Raw genomic sequence first — 20,439 nt, 5'->3', positions numbered from 1 at the left:
GTAGCTTCATTCCTTTTGGCTGATTGTTGTTTGTGTGAGTCACTAGGGTGATTTTTATTGTCAGATCTGAGTTCTCATTGAGTTCAGGTGGTACTTAGCTGGTTTATTTTGCTTGCTTGTAGAATGCAGCTTCTTTAAGGATGCCTTCTTATTTGAAGTGTTTGGGACAATATGACTTCCACTTACTACTTTGGAAGAATCCTGAATATTTGAGTTTTTTAGATCAGAGAACAGAATGTGTTCTTGAAATGTTAAATTAACAGTTAAAAGAAGTCTGCCAGACTGTAGTAGTATAAGAGGAAAAAATATTGCTGCCACTTGCTAGGGTCATCTTCTGCATCTCTGATACCTGGCTTAAAGATGTAAAGAGCAGACTTCCTACCCTGGGACAATTCTCAGACTTTTCAGATAGACAGCAGTGAAGTTGCAACAAGAACTCTAAAGGTAATGAAGAGACTTCAGGGACTTGGGATGACTGGTTAAGAGATCAGAAGCTGAAGTAGTTTTCACGTCTTTCTCTTTCTAGTTCCAAGAAATGATGAAGGAATAAACAGGAAGAGCTGGCAGATCAATAGTTGGCTCTGAGCCTGGTGTCAGTGGCAATTTTATTTTTTTTTTAAACAACCTAGTGCTGGGTTTATATGACATCAGACCTGCTGGTGACAGACATTGTACACCTGTCTCAAAAAGGGAAAACGTATCTTTGCAGGTACCAGAGTTACCAGGTCTTCTATAGAGAGGTTTGAAAAGGAAAAGGGATAAAACAGGGAGGCAGCACGCCAGTGTTTGAGGGATGGTATGCTAGTGAGGTCCTTCAGTCTGATATCTCAGTGGAGGTAAGCAATGGAGATCTGCGTGGCGGCAAGGAAAAAAGGTACCCTGTGTTAGAAACCACAGAATCACCTGGTCACATAGGAATTAGGGCTTCTAGCCAAAAAAAAGATGGTGGGATCAACAGCCCAACCAAGTGCGTTTGTATGAATGCATGCAGCAAGGCAGCAAGCAGGCAGCCAGTCACAAGCCTTCTTTCCAAGGGCTGGGGCCAGTTTTGTTCAGCAGTGCCTGAGACAAGGGGATCAAGTGCACCCTCAGTGGTTTGGCAAGGCACACAGACTTGGCTGAGGGTGCTGATCTGCTGGAGCGTGTGGGGGATCTGCTCTGCAAGGGTGCCCAAAGAGGCAGGACCAGTGAGCTGAGGCCCGAGGTACGAGGTTCAGCAAAGCCAAGTGCTGGGTCCTGCACTTCAGCCACAACCCAGGCAGTGCTGCAGCTTGGGGGAAGAGTGGCTGCAAAGCTGCCCCATGGAAAAGGACCTGGGGGTGCTGCTCTACCAGCTGTGAACATGAGCCAGCATGCACCCAGGTGGCCAAAAAGGCCAATGGCATCCTGGCCTGTATCAGCAATAGTGTGGCCAGCAGCACCAGGGCAGTGATGGTCCTGCTATACTTAGCACCTCGAATCCAGTGTCCAGTTCTGGGCTTCTCCCAACTGGAAGGACATTGAGGGGCTGGAGTGCCTTCGGAGAAGGGCAACAGAGCTGGGGGAGGGTCTGGAACTCAAGGCTGATGAGGAGTGGCTGAGGGAGCTGGGGTTGTTTAGCCTGGAGAAAAGGAGGCTCGGAGGGACCTCGTTGCTCTCTACAACTACCTGCAAGGAGGCTGTAGCAAGGTGAGGGTCATGCCCTTCACACATGTAATAAGCAACAGAACAAGAGGAAATGGCCCTAAGTTGCATCAGAGGAGATGTAGATTGGATATTAGGAAAACTTTCTTTACTGTAAGTGTTGTCCTGCATTGGAATGATGTGCCCAGATAGGTGGTGGAATCAGTGTCTCTGGAGGTATATAAAGACCCTTAGGGTGATTAGGGAAAAGGCTTAGTGGTGGACTTGGTGGTGCTATATTAATGGTTGGACTCAGAAGTCTTTTCTGATCTAAACAATTCTATAACTGATTTTACACTAAAATTTTGGGATTAGCTTGTAGCCTATAATTGGATTTTAGTTACTCTCATCTTATGGTGTGCATTTAAATGTGTGTGTCTCACCATTACTGTTTTCCAGGTTCGTCCTGTATGCCAATCTTAAGTGGCCAAATCTTTTATAGAGACTAGTATTTGAAAGAATGCAAAAGTATTCTCTTGTGTTTTCAACTACTGAGTGTTGCTTGAGGCTAGTATTGAAATTGCTTTCAGTTCAAATGAAAGCTTATGTATTTATAGAAGACCAATATAGTAGATCAAATAAATTCCATTTAAATAATCTTATCAGCAAATTCCACTGCTTTGTTTTCTTGATGGTCTTGTTAAGTAAGCGCTAAATTAATTTAATGTTGGGATCAGTACTTGCAGTGCTCTCAGTCTGACAGAATTTTTCTGCAGATAATTCTGCTGAAAATTACTTAATTTTCTTAGCTGTGATTTGATTTGATGTAGGCTAGTGCATCTTGTAATGCATTATGTTTAAGTAATTCACAGTTTTATAAATAATAGCTTATTAAAATTAGCATTGTTTTTTAATTTTATTTTTAATCTTATGGTGGCAAATGTATTCCTTAACTTTCCTGTCAGTCATGTTTATAACTACTGTACCAGTGTACACCAATCTAATCAAGCACGGGGAGCTGGAGTACCTCCTTCTAAATCAAAAAAGGGCCAGACACCTGGAGGTGCTCAGTTTGTTGGCTTGGAATTGTACAAACGGCTAAAAGAATTTCTGAAGAACTACTTGACTAATCTCCTTAAGGTAAGATGGGGTATGAGATCGATCTGCACTTGTAGTAACATCAACTGGGGTGAGAAGAAAAGCTATATCAATAAGACTAGAGGTGTATGCAGCCACTGGAAGTAAACTGAATTATCTTAAAAGGTGCTTTTGTCTCCGTAGCCATTAGGATGTTTTGTTGGCCTTACCTCAGACATAGATCAGTCCCTAAGCTTGCACCTGTGAGCTGCTTTTCCTCTTCAAGCCAAAACAACATTCCTGTGTTTTATGGAAGTAATGTTACATGACATCTGAAGCTGTCCTGCACTTGAACAAGAATAGCTAGGCTTTCCAAGCAATTAACCAGCATATTAGGAATGCTGAAAAAATGGGTGCGTGTCATGTTGAAAATGCGTGATGGTAGCCTTTATTTTAGTTTAATAAATAAACTACTAATAGAGCTGGATGTTGTCTTGCATCCAGAGGGACACGGGTGTCTTTTGGAGCTTCATCTGTGCTATGCATTTTTTTCCCAGCCTTTTAATTTCAAAATCTCATACTGGCTTTGTGCTTTACTAATGTAGAACTAAATGTATTAGCAGTGTGTTTCCTGTAAATACATTGCATGGTGTGGGTTTATTACAGAGTCAGTTTGTATACCCTGATATGTCTTGGTTGTAGCTTAAAATGACACAACAGTACTGACAAACTTGTCATTTCAGGATGGTGAAGATTTGATGGATGAGAGTGTGCTGAAATTCTACACTCAACAGTGGGAAGATTATAGGTTTTCAAGCAAAGTATTGAATGGGATATGTGCCTACCTCAATCGACATTGGGTTCGTCGTGAGTGTGATGAAGGTCGTAAAGGAATATATGAAATTTATTCAGTAAGTAGCTTTTTGAACTGAGTGATTTGTCCATTCCATCTGCCATGTTTGCATTGTCATTCTATAGATCACTCCTTGAATCTTGTAGGAGGTTCATAGACATTCTGTAGAAGTGGACAAAGTGGCATTCTCCCTTCTTTCCCTACTCCTACCTCAGTATATTTGTAAAAATTCCAATGTCTGCGTCTGTGAGATGTTTGATCTGCCTTGTATTATTTTTATGTTTAATCTGCCTGTATGTATTGGAACTTCAGCAATAGACTGTTGAGGGTTGTCTGAATGCTTGAAATGTCTGAATTTGCTGCTTGATGTTATCTGTGTGCCTCAGCATGGCCTTGTCATCCCACTTAAAATTCAGCTAAGCTTTTCAAACACCAAATGAAGCAGTAAATAATATTTTTTTTCTGTATTCAAGACATTTCTACAAATTTTTTTTCATCCAAGCTGCTAAGATTCAGACAACATTTGGTTTGTAGTGTAAGTTATTTTGGTGCAGTTCTGAAAGATTGATATGTGATCTTGATAATTTTTTTGCAGTGTGAAGTAATATAAATAAGAACTTAACAGTACTTCTGTATCCCAGATAACTAAAAGATTTTTTTTAAAATATAGGATAATTATTGTCCTTACTGGTAAAGCAATAGGAAAGTGCTGTTCTATTTTCCTGCTTCACTTCGTAATTCTGCATATGGTAGAAAAACAGTTGATATCCTTACTTCCTTTCCTCTTGACTTTAGTAGCCTAATGCTAAGGGACTATGTCAGCTTGGAAACTGCCAACAAAAAAAGCTGTGTGTTTTCAAAGTCACTCAAAGTGGGTTTTGTTAGTTTCCAGAGCTGGCAGTGGATCCTCTGCTAGAAAAAGGAACAACATAGTAAAGGTAGTGGTAAACCCAGTTGTAATTTTAATGTGAAACAGTCTCATTGCTTGAGAAATGTGTGTGCCAAAATAGAGTTTTAGAATTCTCATTAGTTTGCATACTACACCAGCTTTCCTTAAAGGGAATTACCCTACATGTATATGTGTATATGTAAATATTTTCTTCATTCCATCTTCCTTCTCCCTTCTTTTACTTCTAGCTTGCCTTGGTGACCTGGAGAGACTGTTTATTCAGGCCATTAAATAAGCAGGTATGTGTATATTAATATATTACAACTATAGTGTTATTTTATAGGGTTAATTTCATATATTGTAAGTAACTGCTTCAGGGAGCCTGGGGGAATGGGGGCGTGCACAGACCTGGAAAATAAAATGGAGCCTTCTGCTTCTCCTTTGTGATACTAAAAAAAGATAGATATTTGAAGGAATAAGCCTTTGTGTGTGTGATTGAACCTTGATACCAAGACTGTTCTGTTATCTCTCTGCTGAGAGGACCCTTGGCTTTTTTTTTTAAAGCTAAGGGGACTTGAAGTAGCCATTTCAGTGGTACTAAGCTAGGCAGGAGTACAGGCTGATGACAGTCATGTCTTAAGGTTTGGGAGTCAAGATTGGATGGGAGCAAATAGGGACAGACTGTGAATTGTTAAATTTACACTGATGCCTGGGAGACTCAGGTCAGCTAAGTGTTTAAAATTAGTGAATCAGCACAATACAAAACAAGGCGTTCCATCACAATTCTTAGGTACATGTGTAGGTTGATTTCACTTCTTATCAGTAGTTCATGATGAAGTGGTTGCAGCAGATTATTTGTCCAAAGAACAGGTGGTTAGCTCAGGTCTTGCTACAGTGTTTTGTATTTCACATATAAACAAAAAGAGAAGTTTGGCTTTGAAGGTGTTCTTTTGAAATTAAAGAAAAAGAATACTACACAACTTTAATATACATCTACACCTTACCGCTAATCAGACTGTAATTATGTTGTATAACTTAAAGGAGTATCATTCTCTGTAGGAACTTTGTGTTCACTTAAATGTTGTTCTCAAGGTACCTGACTTTTCTTGAATATGGAAATAGACTCCTAATTAAGTATGGTGCTTGATCTACCAGCTGCTTTCTCTGTGCTTGACTTAACTTTTAATCCCTGTTTTCTAAGGTAACAAATGCAGTGTTGAAATTGATTGAAAAGGAAAGAAATGGTGAAACTATCAATACAAGGCTGATCAGTGGAGTTGTACAATCCTATGGTAAATGTGATTTCTTTAAGATTCTGTTACTTTCTTAAAAATAAATTTGTGTACCTTATCAGAGCCCAGAATATCCCACCTCTTCATATGTCCAGTAAAGCTTTTTTTACAGTAATGTAAATGCAGTTCTGTATTGTTTAACTTCACATTTGACTGATACTTTATACCATAACAGATGATTATACTGTATTTGTGAAACTTGAGAGTGCAACTGATAGACAAGAGTGTTCATCATGTACAAATCAGTTATTAAGGAGCTAAATCTGGAAGTGGGTAAGGATGGTAGCTTGCATAGCAGAGTGGGGTTGCTTTTTCCCTTTTGTATAATACTGAGAGCATTGCCATCCAAATTACTGACTCGTTTCATTAATAAAAGCAAAAGCATATAATCTGGAACTCGTAAGAGGGAAAAACAAAAGGAGAATTTGAACTAGCATTTGAGATAGTGAAGTTTTCCAAACCCTATAATCCTACATTTAAGAAATGTATCTAAAAGTGTAGTTGACATTAATAATGTCTTGTGCTGATAGTTTTAAAATGCAAAATCAATGTACTTTTTTGGTGGCTGATGCAGTCCCAATTGATTGCTTTTATCTCAGTTAGGAGTGTCCTTGTTTATTTGCAGGAGACCACTTCATAACAACCAATTTTTTTTATTTCTTGGTCTTTTTTGTTTGATTGTGTTTTTTTCATTTAGTGGAACTGGGGCTGAATGAAGATGATGCATTTGCAAAAGGACCTACACTAACTGTCTATAAAGAATCCTTTGAATCTCAGTTTCTTGCTGACACAGAGAGATTTTATACACGAGAAAGTACTGAATTCTTGCAACAGAACCCAGTCACAGAGTACATGAAGAAGGTAAATTACTTAATCTGCTTTGTGATTTTTATTTTTCTGGATACAGATTTTTTTAGAGGCAAAGGAATATAAATTCTAGGCTTTTATTGTCAGTTTCTTAAAATGATGGTTATTTTACAGAAACAGCTAATTTTCCCTGTAGTGGGTTGCTTCTCTGTTTATCTGGTCTGAAGTTTGTCTCCTTACCACCTTTCAGTGGAACTTTCTGAACAGTCAAAACAGAAGATTAAGTTAAAATAATTTCAGATTTTTTTAGACGTCAAGACACCAAAACAATAATTCTGCTTTAATACCACAAGTTTACCATTCCTGTACAAGGAACAGGGTGTTGACACTTGTATTGAAGTACCTTCCTGAGTAAGCTGGCTAAGGAAATACATCATTAATTAAGTTTAATTCTCTCAGAATATTTTAGTGTCATGAACCCCTACAAAGTACTTCTCATCAACAGAGGCCAGATTTAAATTCTTAACTTGTCTCTAGCTTTGGGGATCCCAGACAGGACAACTAAGGGCAAGCAGGATAAACATTGGCTATTTCTGGCCAGGTTATTAGGTCAGTCCTACTGACCCAGTAGTAGATAGGTCATCTTCCACCTTGGACAAGTGCTGCTTCATGTATTTTATTCCCAGTACTTTTCTTCACTTTCTGAATTGCTGCTTTTTTATTCCCTTTCAGTTTAGTTAAAAAATAAGAGAACTTTTCAAGTATGTAATGTGCAGGTACACATCCCTCCCTGCAATATTCTTTGCGTAATGCTTTTTACCACAGAACACATCCTTTCTTAACTCTTGGCATTAAAGTCAATTAGTTACCCAAAAAGAAAGAAAAAAAAAAAAAAAAAAGATTGGAGGGGAGGTCCTAGAAATAACACAGTAAAAGGAATTGTGCCATTAGTTTCCCAATAATTACCAGACCAACCTATGTTTACTTTTCTGTTGTGGAATTAATTATTTTTTGCTACTTCCCTTTCAAGTTCTTGTTTTAACTTTCATCCTAATGTATGTATAAAGAGGAATTTCAGTCATTCAGAACCTGAATGACTGGCTCATCCAGACTTCCTTGGTACAGGGCAGTAGGAAGCTGTCTGAAGGTCATTGCTATTTCAAGAACTAGAGATCACAGGCAAGTAGAAATAACTGATTAGTACCCCAAACAATCCTCAAGATTTCAGAAATCCACAAAACAGCAATTTACTTTGCTTGAAACTGAAAGCACATACAAAGTTAGCAGACAGCAGAGGAAAGCTGTTCAGCAGGAAAGCATGTAGCCTTATGTATCTGCTCAAATTAATATATTGGAGATGTATAGAAGCCATTTGGGCACTCTTGGCATCTCCTTACACACTAGTGGCTGTAAGATCTTACAAGTAATCTGCTGGAAGCATGAACTGTGAACAGAGTAATCTGCTGTTAGTACACTTACTTGACATTCTCACTGGAGCACTGTACTTTGAGTTCTGTCTGGTGATAAATAGCATTGCAAAATAAAAAGAAACCTTGGAGTATCCTAGGGCATACCAGCATAGCATGACTGTTACCCTGTTACAGGAGAATTGTGGTAGTGTCTTGTAGAATAATGAATGAAATCTTAACTAGAGCTGGGATTTGCATATGTGGTTGTATAGGCAGACTTACTGAGTTTAGAAGGATTGTGAATTTTTCTTCTCAGGCCAGAACTCATGAGTAAAGTTGGCATAGCCTGATGTGATGTAGGGAAAAAGGTCAGTATTTTTTAAGACTGTTCCTTGAAATATAGTGTTCCACTGAACTTTTAATCTTTAAAGTTGAAACAAGTAAAGATACTGTTGTGTGAACTAATTATTTTTCCCTTGTTTCTGAAATGTGATTTTAAAAGGAAAATGGAGGTATACGAACACCAAATAAAACAGAGTGTATAAGAAAACATGAAGTTAGAGTAAATATTTCTTTTCATAGAAGACCTCACAATGAGAGTTGACTGTTAACATTAAAAGCGAAAGTGTAAGGATATTTTAAGAAGCAGCATCAGAAGTGGTGGAATTTCCTGAACTACAGAAATACAGAATTGGTTAAATACAGGCTAAGTAGTTCCAGTGTTCATAAGAAAGATTTGCTGCTATTTCCTCTAAGTAAGGAAGTTGTTATTCCTTACTGGTAAGAAACTGGCAAGTACTCTGGAGCTGGAGCTTGTATCCCTTCTCAAGTTACTGATTTCATTTCCTATTTTTTGATCAGTACTGGTTTAGTTCTAGGAAACAGTAATCCAGGACCATTTCACAAGACCTAAGTGTAAAATCATTGCAGAACAAGTGAAGCTAACAGTGACTTAGGTGATTTAAAGCTGTCTATGCATGGTGCAGTGCACTTGCAGTGTAGCTGTTCCTTTTTTATTGTCCAGAATATGATCTTTCGTGCTTACTTGTTACTCTGGCATATTAAGACAATGAATTAACATAATTCCATTTTCTTGATGATGTTGTTAATTTAAATAACTCAGGCTGATAAGAAGGCATACACCCTTTATCCCTAATAATGTGCTGCAGTTACAAATGGTTTGTAATGTGAATCCTTAACACTTTTGCAAATTAAATAGAAGTAACTGTTATGTAAACTATTTCAATTTTACATTTCAGCATAAGTTCTGTTCCTTGAGTGACATTTAGAATTTTAGTTTGCCAGGAAGATACGCATATGTAGCATTTCATATGCCAAATTAAATGCAAGTATAATTTAAATGACTGTAGTTTATTGGGAAGCTTTTCTGTGTAAGAATGTAGATGAGGCTATTCAAATAAATTTGTCATGGGCATAGTGTTAAATTGTAGTTTCCTGCCTTTTAGTTTTGTGGAGCCGTGAAATACATTCATGTTTGTCTTAAACAAAACTACCGCTGTAGCTGGAGAGCTTGCTGATCCTGAAACTGCCAGCATCTCATGTCAGAGGCTTTCTCTTTTTCTGACAGCAGATTTCCATCTGTAAACTCCTTATTCACGAGCAAGAGGAAAACAGTTTTGCTGTGATTCTCCCCCACCATTTAAACAGCACATTGTATTTTCATCAACATAAACATGTATTCCAAATGTATATTATGATTCCTGGAAAAATAACTGCTAAAGTAGATGGTTCACAACACCAGTCTAGAGAGAAGTTTGCTTCTTGTTGTTGTTTTCTAGAAGAATTGACTGAACAGTCACCTGCTTTCTGCTGTTGGATTCATGTTCTGCCTTCCCTGTAGGTTTCATGTTTATCTCTGTGTTTCCGTAGGCTGAAGCTCGCCTTCTTGAGGAGCAGCGTAGAGTTCAGGTATATCTCCATGAGAGCACACAAGATGAGTTAGCACGAAAGTGTGAGCAAGTACTCATCGAAAAACATCTGGAGATATTTCATACAGAGTTTCAGAATTTGTTGGACGCTGACAAAAATGAAGGTAAGGAGTTTCAAATGCTGGCTTTAGGCTTAGAGCTCTCCTCCCTGATGAATTGTGACTAATGTAAAATCTGGTGATAGCTAAATGTCTTGTGTTCAGGAATTAGATTAAGAGGGAAGATAGTCACTAAACTGATGGACAAGCAGGTTTTAATGAAATCAGGATGGCTGATGATACTGCTTCAAGGACCCTACCCCAATCCCAGATATTAAAGCAGAACAGCACAATCAAACAGTTTGATTTCTCTTAACATAGCTGGAAGAGTTTCAAGAGCACTTGAGCCATTTTTCCAGCAGGAGCTGAATCTTGTGTGGGAGAGGTGGGAGGTGAAAAACAGACCAGTGCTCTTTCCAGCTCTTTCAGTTTAATCTCTGGATCTTCCTGAGTCAGCACTGAGCATTTTAAAATCCAGAATGTTCAGAAGTATGTATCAGAAATGTTAAAAGAGGAAGAGATGCAAATAAGTAGCTTTTAAAATAGAATATATATAAAATACATAATATTGCATATAGAGCACAAGGAAAGAGTGGAAATTATTAATTGATGAGTTAATTTTGGCTGTGAAAATGATTCTTATATATTGTCATAGAGAACACATAGAATAAAGACTTCTTCAACACTTCCTCTGAAATAAGTGAAGATTATCAGAGTTTAGGTATCTCTAAGGAATTGTCAGTTGTGTTGGTTTGTATTAGTTTCTTCAGGAGTTTATAGAGAGCACAAAATAACAGCCAGAACTAATTCCTGTGGATCATGCAGACGATAAGGATGAATCATGATTCTGATTTCCCAGTTGGGGAACTAATTAAATCTGTATTTCAAGTCTGAGTATGGCAGTATAGCTCTTCTGAAAGGGGCAGAATGAAAGAGATGCTGTGGTTAAGTTACTAACGATAAAATTGTTCATTTGAGAGTTTTAAATTGTAACTATGACTCTGTCTCATTGTATATTGTCCTTAAAATAGCAACTACAAATTATTACTATCTATAATAGTCATGTTGATAATGAAAAGATGCTTTGAAATCAAAAAGGGCAATTGAGCATGATTAGTAGGTCAGAAGTTAGCTGATTCAAATGTAAATAATCTGTACTAGTATTTGAGTCAGATGTTGTTTGTGTTTATAAATATTTACTCCATAGTTAGAAGAGATTTTAATGGGTGTTGGTTTGTGAAATGACTTAATAAATTACTTTTGACAAATGAAATAGCAATAGAACAAAATTTTTTTCTGAACATAGGACACCTTCACAGACTTTTATTCTTTCCTCCTACTTTATCAAGCTCATGGCTTATGTGAGCCCTTAGTACAATCACTTACCATAGTGATGCAATTCCATAAGTTTGTCAGAGTAAAAAGGAAAAGAAGTATCTTGTGTCTTGGGCACTGTCTAGTTCTGTATCTTTGGGTTTAGTTTCATGTGGATTATTTCTAAGATTAACTAGACTTTCTCTAAAATGCTTAATTTTTCTCTTCTTTTTCAAAATATTTTTTCTTCTGTTATCAAGCTTCACTTATGGAAATTGTAGCAGTTCCCTTGCCCTTTTTAAGATTCATGAGGTTTCAAGATTAGAAAATGTATTTTCAGTGACAGTCTGATAATTCACTCTTTAATCACAGCAATCAGTTCATTCTCCAATTTGTGATATACTAGCATAACCATATTATATTTGACTATCCTAAACTTACAATAAAAGGTTGCTCTTTATTAAAATATTTATTGTTTTGTTCTTGAAAGGAAAATGCACTGGTTTTGAGGTCCTTCCATGCAAACTGTGTTTGAGATTATCATATTACAGGACACTCTTGTTGGTGTTCTGTAACTTTTTAATCCATTATGCAACTAATGCATAAACTGGTTATAAAGGTTGTGGGACACATTTCTCATGTGTTACATACTCACATCAGTATAATACCTGTAGGAAATAATTGGGTTTATTGGGAGAAGGCTGTAATGATGTAGGTGGAGTTACCATGCAAATCTTCCATGAGACTTTGTAGCATCTCTGCCTTATTTCCCCTAACACAGACATTCTTGTAAGTCAACCTGTGAACACTTGTTTGTGGGTAAATACAGCAGCAGCTTGTTGTATCTATGCATGGCATTAGTTTCCTACCTTTTTTCTAAAATTCTGTGAGTGATTCATATGTTCTTATAAAAGTTAACATCAGGTTGCAATCATGGTTTTTCACAGAGAAAAAAAAAAAGGTTTCATTTTCAAATCTGCAAGTTTAAGTTTGACAAAGTTTTAAGGAAAGGAAAGTGTTATACAGAAACCTAACTGAACTGTCATCCCTTCAGTATTAGAAGGTATCAAACTCTGTTGTGTTTCAGAGTTAGGTAGAGCACCAGCTCATTGATTGCTCTGTTTTGTTTAATCTGATAATCCTCTGGTGTAATAAACTGCTCACAAGCCCTTCAGAGAAGTCCTTGCACCTGGGAAGAGCTGTCAACCTTTCCATGTGTTCCACAAGGTGAAATATGCTCCTTAGTTTACAGTAAATAATCTGATTGTTTACTGTTTGACTGGAGTGCCTGTTCAGTGAGGGCAAGATTGCAAGAGGTGACTGGCAGGTTTGTGGACCTGGTTTATGGCCAATTCAATGTTTGCTTTTTTTTGGAAGAATTCTACTCTCAGAAAATACAAAGTATCTATCCTTTGAAACTAAATCATAAAAACCAAAACCCTCTTCAGTATGAGACTTTCCAAAATTGCTAATTGATTTGGAAAGTCTTGGCTGAAAACTGGTGAGATTTTAATATGAAGCCTTAACATACATGAAATGACATGCAGTTTTACCTTCATTGGTTCTATTGTAATGCTTTTCAAAACCTCTTTTTCTTTTAGATACAATTATTACTACTGGTAATCAGTCATTTAAAGTTGTTCCTTTTTTGAAGAGATGTCTTTTACTGACAGTGCTTTATTGAAGGAAATTTGATTTATAATGTTTCAGTTTACCTGCTAAGATCATATCAACATTTTGCCTTAAATTTCCAACTGTTACCACTGATGCTGCCCAAAGTAAAAGTGTTGATATGCAAAGGGCTACAAGTAATGTTAGATATCTGAGAACTGACCTGTTCAGAATAAGATTTAAAGAACAGTGGTCAGCTGGAAAGTGTTATACTCGTAGCACAGCCAGCAGTAACATTAATAAGAGTCTCAAATTCATGGCAGCACCTCAAAATGTTACTTAAATAAGAGAGGTTTAACACCATTTTTAAATCATTGCTTTAAAACTGCAAAAACTAAAAATCAGAAGTAATTTTTCTACCATTCAAATGCTAGGTTTTTATTCTTGAGATTTGTTGCATTGTGAAGGTAAAAAGTAGATCCTAGTATAACAGGTTGTTTTCTCTTTAACTAGTGTTAGCTTTCCAGGTAAGTGCAAAGGTTTGCTGTATAATTGTTTACTGTTGTTTTTTCTGGCTTTTAACAGGAGCAGTTGCATATGTGTTTTTGTTGACAATGGATGTTTAGCTCCTATTGACAGCTTGTAAATGAGAAATTGAGGTAATAGGCAGTACAGATGGGAGATGTTAGCTTTCCTTTTTTTTTGTCTTTTACAGACTTGGGTCGCATGTATAACCTTGTATCTCGAATCCAGGATGGCCTTGGAGAGCTAAAAAAACTTTTGGAAACTCACATTCATAATCAGGGTCTAGCTGCAATTGAGAAATGTGGAGAAGCTGCACTAAATGCAAGTATCCCATCAAAACATCCCATCTCTGTATGCTGCCACTTTTACATTAGGGGATAGTGAATGTTTCCTGATAAAACTTCCAGTTTGTTTGTTTTCCCTCTCACTAATTGAATTTGTAAGGACTTGGCAATTCTCAAACGTTGGTAGAAGGTTTAAAACAAAATTTGCATCGCTCTGTTTCGACTCTTTAAATTTTGGGGGTCTTTGGGGTGTGTTTTTTGTTTTCATTTGGTTTGGGTGGGTTGTGGGGATTTTTGGTTTGGTTTTGAGAGGGAAGGTGAGTTTCCTTCTGAGATTTTGCTCTCTGTCAGGATGTCATGCTGCTTGGAAAGCTGGCTGTGCAAATACAACACCCAACACTTACAATACAAGTACACCTGAAAGTCCCCTGTTTCAAGAAGCATTATCTCCAGTCAACTGTCATTTATTTCATCATCTTAAGGAATTCTGACTTGGATGGGACTATCTAGAGAAAGTTTCTGTTGGTTTTAGTTTTTTGATAATGTCTTTATTCTGTTTGGAAAAGCATGAGAAATAGAAGAAGAAGAAGGAACTGAAATGGTTGGAAAGGTCACATTATAAGGAGGAGATCAGATCTTTGGAAAGGCTGCTTTTTCAATTTTTATCCCATAACTGTAATTTCAAACTTGATTCTGTATTGATTAGGGTTGCATCTTGGCAACATGAAGTTTTTTAAACCCTTTGCCAGCCTTCTTCTTTATGCACAATATGGTGTTTTCCAGGGGGAAAGAAAGAGTGAAACACTGCACAAAGCAAGATCAGGATAGACTATAGATTCTGCCAAATTTATTTAAAGTGGAATTCAAGAAGCACTTTGCAAATGCTCTCAGGCATTGTCACTGATAATACCATCATTACTGTGATTCTCAGGGTGATCCTGTGCAGAGCCAGGGGTTGGACTTTGGTGATCCTTGTGGGTCCCTAAGCACTATGATTCCATGATTACCTTTGATTTTTGACAAAGTTTATTTTAACTTACTGCTTTCCTGAGAAGTTCTTAAAATAGCTTCATACTAAAGCAGTAATCTGTATCGAAGGGTGTAGTGTCTGTTGTTCATTTCTGTCGTTTGAAGTGCACAACTTTTTAGCAGTGTTGATCTTTTATGAATCATAAAGTAATCTTGAAGCAAGTTCAGGAATCTTCAGTTTCATTTATAGGTGTCTCTGTGAATTTTGAGATCAGATCTGCTCCATGCTTTGCACATCCCCTAGTGGTCATCACTCTTGAGGTTTTTTCCTGCTTAGGCCTTGAAGAATTAGGCCACCAGAAAAAATGAAAGCTCTTTCTCCAGGAATTATTTCATCTTTCAGAGAGAGGAGGTCCAAGATTTGCATGTATTAGTTGACTCCAACCATTTACAAAACTCTTCCAGCCTCTGACACTTTTTCTTGTTTCCACTTCTTTCTCTTTCATTCCTTATTCCACACATTTGTTCTTCATTTTCACAGCAGTATCTCTGGCTGTTACCCTTGGGAACCATCTTGCCTTTTCTTGCAATATCCCACACACCACTGTATTGCTGTTCATCACTGCATTGTTAGTCCTCTGTCACACTTAGGATTGATTCTTCCCAACCTCATTTACCTGTACTGCATCTAAACAGATAATCAAGTGAACAAATGCTTCTCACTTTCTCTGTAGTCAGTGCAGAGAAATAGTCATACCAGCCTGTCTCATTTCACCTGTTTTAGACTTCAATGCAGAAGGAGTTGTGCTCTAGTCTCTGTTAACTGTATTAACAAAACTGCTTTTCAGTCAGAAAATTGGCTGCTTTTTGTGCCTTTTGTTTGTTGTTTTTTTTAGTCCTTGTAATCAGTACTTTTCTGAATGTCCTTCAAATCCACTTGCATTCCTTATCTCAGAAGCTCTCAATAATCTCAGTTCTTCGTCTCAAGCATGGCATGAGAGTGGTGGTCCATGGTAGCCTGTGTCTGTCTTCAGTGACAACAGGAAATGTTTTTCAGGATCCTGATAAAACCCTGCCATGTTCCTCCACTTCTAGCCAACAAGATCTTCTGATCTCCAAATTGAAGACTTCCAGCCTTTTTTAGTCTTCCAGCCTGTTGTGTAGTAGCTGTCCTGTGTGCCTGATGATTTACTTGCCCATCATTGTCCCTACTCCTTGACTCCAGTCTGTCTTTATTAAGAAGCAAAGATCAGTAACTGCACAAAGAGCTCAGTCTGAGTACAGTAAGCTTGATGTTTATTGGCATCTGGCTGCCACTGGGTGCTGAGCACATAGTTTTTAAGAACTGCCAATGACTGAGGTGTCTGTACTAAGTTGTACCTACTGGATATACACCAGTCACATTCTTACTACAGAGATTTTCCTCTATAGCAGCTGCCACTTTATAATTGTCCATCTCTCTCAAGAGTGACTTGAAATAAGTTTAAGTCTTTGAAAATGTTTTCAGGGTTGAGTAAATACTTTGTTGTCTTTTGTGTGATGTGGTACACTCTGCACTTAGGTTGCTGTAAATGAAAGCTTGCAGTAACATGAGTCAGTCCTGGACATAAGACCTGAACTAGTCTGGGTACTGGTTTACCTTCAAAATGTTTCTAATACATCATAGACTTTCTCTACACAAATTCTCTTGGATCAGTGAATAGCTCCATTTTGGAGGAAGTAGAAAGCAGAAAGTCAGCAGGTTGCAAAATCCAGTCTCTCCTTATTGCAGGATCCAAAAATGTATGTACAGACAGTGTTGGATGTCCATAAGAAGTACAACGCTTTAGTCATGTCTGCATTCAACAATGATGCTGGCTTCGTGGCTGCACTAGACAAAGTAAGTGCATGTAGTGGCAGATGCTGGACTTGTTTGGTTTTTTTTCCATGCAAAATAAAAAAAATGGTCTCCCAAAATTTCACTGTCTTTTGTGATTTATAGGCTTGTGGTCGATTTATAAATAATAATGCAGTAACAAAAATGGCTCAATCATCCAGTAAATCCCCAGAGCTACTGGCACGATACTGTGACTCTTTACTAAAGAAAAGGTATGTCCTGAAAGACAAATGATTATTTCATGCTGGCTTTTATTTTAAAAGGTTGTAGCCTATGAAGTTTTATACTGTCTTCAGAAGCACAGTTTGACTTTGCAAGAAATTAATTTTATCAAATTCTGGATACAAAAATTTCAGTGGGACCATTCCTAAAGGTTGTGTTGTTGGAGGAAATAAGCAAACCTTTCTTGCCTTACAGCAATCTTAAATTTTTGTTTTTCAGTAAAACTGAAGGAGGTAGGGTTTTTTACACTGAAAAACTTAAATTGCGTTGTATCTTGTAAAGAGAAAGAGATGCACATTCCCTTTTTCCATTAAAACTGTTGCTTCCCTCCTTTTGTTTTTTCTATACCTTCTTCTATCTGGGCAGAAATTGAGGAGAAAAACTGCTTTCTAACCTTTCATAGTTCATATTTTAATTAAAGGTATTTGGCTTTAAATGATTCAGCAGCTCATACCCTGAGTTGGTATCAGTTCAGTTCATGCTGGATTGGTGTCAGTTTTGTCCCATTTCTAGTCGTTTTGGCGGAGGGAAAAAAGCCACCACCAAACAACCCAAAAATGGGAGAACTTGCTCACTTTTCTCTTTCCCATCTCCTCCTTCATTCAGCAAAGGGTTTATTTTCTCCTTTACAAATACTGACTGTGTGCAGGGTAGATTTGGGGTCTGCCTGGTGGGCAAACATGAGATGGAGGAAGACAATGTGGCAATGTGGTGCCACCTGAGCTTTTACCCAGTCAAGTCCTAGCTCTGTGAGCTGTTTTCTTCTCACTGTACTACCTAAGATAAGAAATAAAGATAGCATCTAGCAGCAGGAAGAGAGAGGTCCATGTTTAAGCTCATAAATCCTGAAAAATACCAGGCTACCAGCAAGTCCCAAGCAAGTCATGGTCCAAGACTTCAGCCTGTGACATTTGGGAACCTCAGAATTGCTGACAGGTGGAGCAGTGAACTGTTCACTTCATTACATTGTTTTCTCTTTAAAGAGCCTTTGATCCCAGAACTACTCAAATTTGCATTCTTTGATTTCTGAAGCTTCCATATGCATCCATATGTTGGTTTAATTCTACTGGTTTGGGACTCATTAAAAATGGCACTTCTTTAATTACAGCTCAAAGAATCCAGAAGAAGCAGAATTGGAAGATACACTCAATCAAGTGGTAAGATGTCTATAAATACATACAAAATATTAAAAGTTATTTTATTTGCTTTATTAAAAAACTCTTTATGGCAGATTTAAAGTGGCTATATTGAAGTTAGGCTTTTGCTTAATCCATATATGCATATAAAATGTATCATTTCCATGACATCTTTTTATATCATCATATATCCACATATATGTAATATGCTCTACATGTGGAACATACAGTTCTTGTTTTAAAATAGTATTCATATTTAAAGCAAACACCACCAGTCCCTCCACCCTCTCTCAAAAAAGCCAAAAAAAACCCTCCCAATCTTTAAAATTTAGGTGCAAATCAAGTAGTTCCTGCTACATCTTTTTCAAGACAAATGTTTAAATATTTTTCCCTTACAAATTATCTTGGCTTTTCCAGATGGTTGTCTTCAAGTACATTGAGGATAAAGATGTGTTTCAAAAATTCTATGCTAAAATGCTGGCAAAGAGACTTGTGCATCAAAACAGTGCTAGTGATGATGCTGAGGCAAGCATGATCTCCAAACTAAAAGTGAGTATTCCATGACTGTCCCATGATTTATTGCCTTGCAGATCTTCACGCTGTTTTGGAAAGCATTGACATGCATCCTTTCATTTGTTTATTTTTATACACAGAAAAATACACAACCTATGGTTTTTTTGTTTGTTTTTTTAAATCATAGGAACTTCTAGTGCATGCCTGATGGAGCTAAGCTTAATTATTCTTAGCCAAATTAATGACATGGATTTAATTATTCAAAGGAATGAGTACTGAAAAGTACTCATTAACCATAACTCATTAGCCATATTTAGGCAGAGTTAAGCAAAATACAGTTGACTACCCTTTGAGTAGTCTTTCATTGTGTTTTGCTTAATCTTTAAACAAAATTTTTGTCAGTTTTCAATGGCAGGTAAAGCTCATATTCCAGGGGGGATGGGCACTTTAAGGAAGGGAAATATGGAACTTTGTTCATCTTCTGTTAAGGAAATAAGTTCCAACACTTTGTTCTTTTCATTAGCCAATGTCCAATATGTGTCTTGCTGATGTATCTGTGCTTTTAAATGCAGCAAGCTTGTGGTTTTGAGTATACCTCCAAGCTGCAGCGGATGTTCCAAGACATTGGTGTAAGCAAGGATTTGAATGAGCAGTTTAAAAAGCACCTGACCAATTCAGAACCATTAGATTGTAAGTAGCACCTTTACCTAAGTTACTATTGCATACTATAGCTTCCTCTTATTGCTGCAGAACTAAGCGTGTGAGGGAAATATGTGACTTACTCATATTGCCACAAATTAGAGTGCTGACCATGATAGCTGGGATGTTTAAATTCTAGGTCTGTTCTTTGTCTTCCAGTAGCTCTTTATGTGTTTTCTGAGTAGCCTCCTCCTGATTTTAGAGCTCACATTTAGGTACATAACTAAATTAAGTTGAATACTGTCTCGTCTTTTTTTTCCCTTTTCTTATGCTTGATTGGAGAGATGTTTTTCTTTAAACAGTTTTGATTTTTAACTGTTTAATACTTAGACTTATGTGAAAGTATTAAGGATATTGTTTTCCAGGTTGTTAGATGCCCCTGTCACCTTTTTATGCTTTCCTTTTCAACTGAAGCACGTTGAACCAAATTCTGTCAAGAGTTGATAAATATTTCTTGGATTACAATTAGAGTTGGGTATCATCAGGTTTAAATTTTACTTAGTTTTTATATTGTTTGTACTTGACTTGACCAAAATACCTTACAAGTATAGGTGTGAAGGTCTGTTCTTGCAGTTGTGTATTGTGGAGTGATGATGAACACTTTCTCTTTTAACACCGAAGTGGGAAAATTGTAACACATTGTAGGGATAGAAACAGAATAATAACTTCTCCAAATAAGAGAAGATTGAGTGCCTGTAACAGTAAATCTAAAGCTCTCCAGCTGCAAGGACATCTCTCATGAACAGCTTTGGTTATGCTCTGACAAAAATAAAATAGTGCTTAATGATTTTTTACCATGTTAGTTTGACCATGAATCAGAAACATGTCTGTGTAAGAACTGGGACTGTGTGTGAAGAGGGAGTTAGGAGAAAGTGGGATAATGCAGCTGATCCTCTTCTCCTGTCTTTCAGTGGATTTCAGCATCCAGGTGCTGAGCTCTGGATCGTGGCCGTTCCAGCAGTCCTGCACATTTGCTCTGCCATCTGAGGTGAGGCACTTGCTCTTGGTTCATCTGAGCATGGAATGATCCTGAGAGAAATTTTTTTACAAGGCTGTCTCCTTCCATTCTGCTGTGTATCAGAGAGGACTATAAATGTCTCTGATATTTGCCTATTTGGCCTGAGGATATTTGGCACAAGATAATTGGATAAGGTAGTAGGAGGGAGCTGTGTGAAAGCTGTGTTTTCGTATCTTTCCCATGAAAACTCCCTGGTTAATGAATCTTTCTTCAAAATATTCAACAGCAACTAAAGCAAATCTTTGTTAGTACATTTTTCTGGGTTTGCGTAATTTAAGAAACCTTTTCATACCATCGCTTCAGCCTTGCCCAGTAAAATCTTTAGATATTATAATCAGTTTTCTGCTGAGTGCTTA

General features: G+C 37.3%; 1 protein-coding gene across 3 annotated transcripts in view; it reads left to right on the top strand.

Moving 5' to 3' along the window:
- CUL1 (cullin 1) overlaps positions 1-20,439 on the top strand; it is a 52,118-nt gene that overhangs the window by 24,960 nt on the left and 6,719 nt on the right. For all 3 annotated transcript variants that reach the window (XM_058825401.1, XM_058825382.1, XM_058825391.1), the window contains exons 3-15: positions 2,568-2,742; positions 3,423-3,590; positions 4,670-4,720; positions 5,623-5,713; positions 6,411-6,574; positions 9,820-9,982; positions 13,557-13,687; positions 16,391-16,498; positions 16,601-16,707; positions 17,826-17,874; positions 18,271-18,402; positions 18,939-19,056; positions 19,977-20,053. In XM_058825401.1, coding sequence (XP_058681384.1) covers positions 2,568-2,742; positions 3,423-3,590; positions 4,670-4,720; positions 5,623-5,713; positions 6,411-6,574; positions 9,820-9,982; positions 13,557-13,687; positions 16,391-16,498; positions 16,601-16,707; positions 17,826-17,874; positions 18,271-18,402; positions 18,939-19,056; positions 19,977-20,053 — 1,534 coding nt within the window. The remainder of the gene's footprint in view (positions 1-2,567; positions 2,743-3,422; positions 3,591-4,669; positions 4,721-5,622; positions 5,714-6,410; positions 6,575-9,819; positions 9,983-13,556; positions 13,688-16,390; positions 16,499-16,600; positions 16,708-17,825; positions 17,875-18,270; positions 18,403-18,938; positions 19,057-19,976; positions 20,054-20,439) is intronic.

Source organism: Ammospiza caudacuta, chromosome 1, assembly GCF_027887145.1.
Source record: "Ammospiza caudacuta isolate bAmmCau1 chromosome 1, bAmmCau1.pri, whole genome shotgun sequence".
Taxonomy (NCBI): Eukaryota; Metazoa; Chordata; class Aves; order Passeriformes; family Passerellidae; genus Ammospiza; species Ammospiza caudacuta.
The sequence above is the reverse complement of the archived record's forward strand: the minus strand, read 5'-3'. Positions and strand labels throughout refer to the sequence as shown.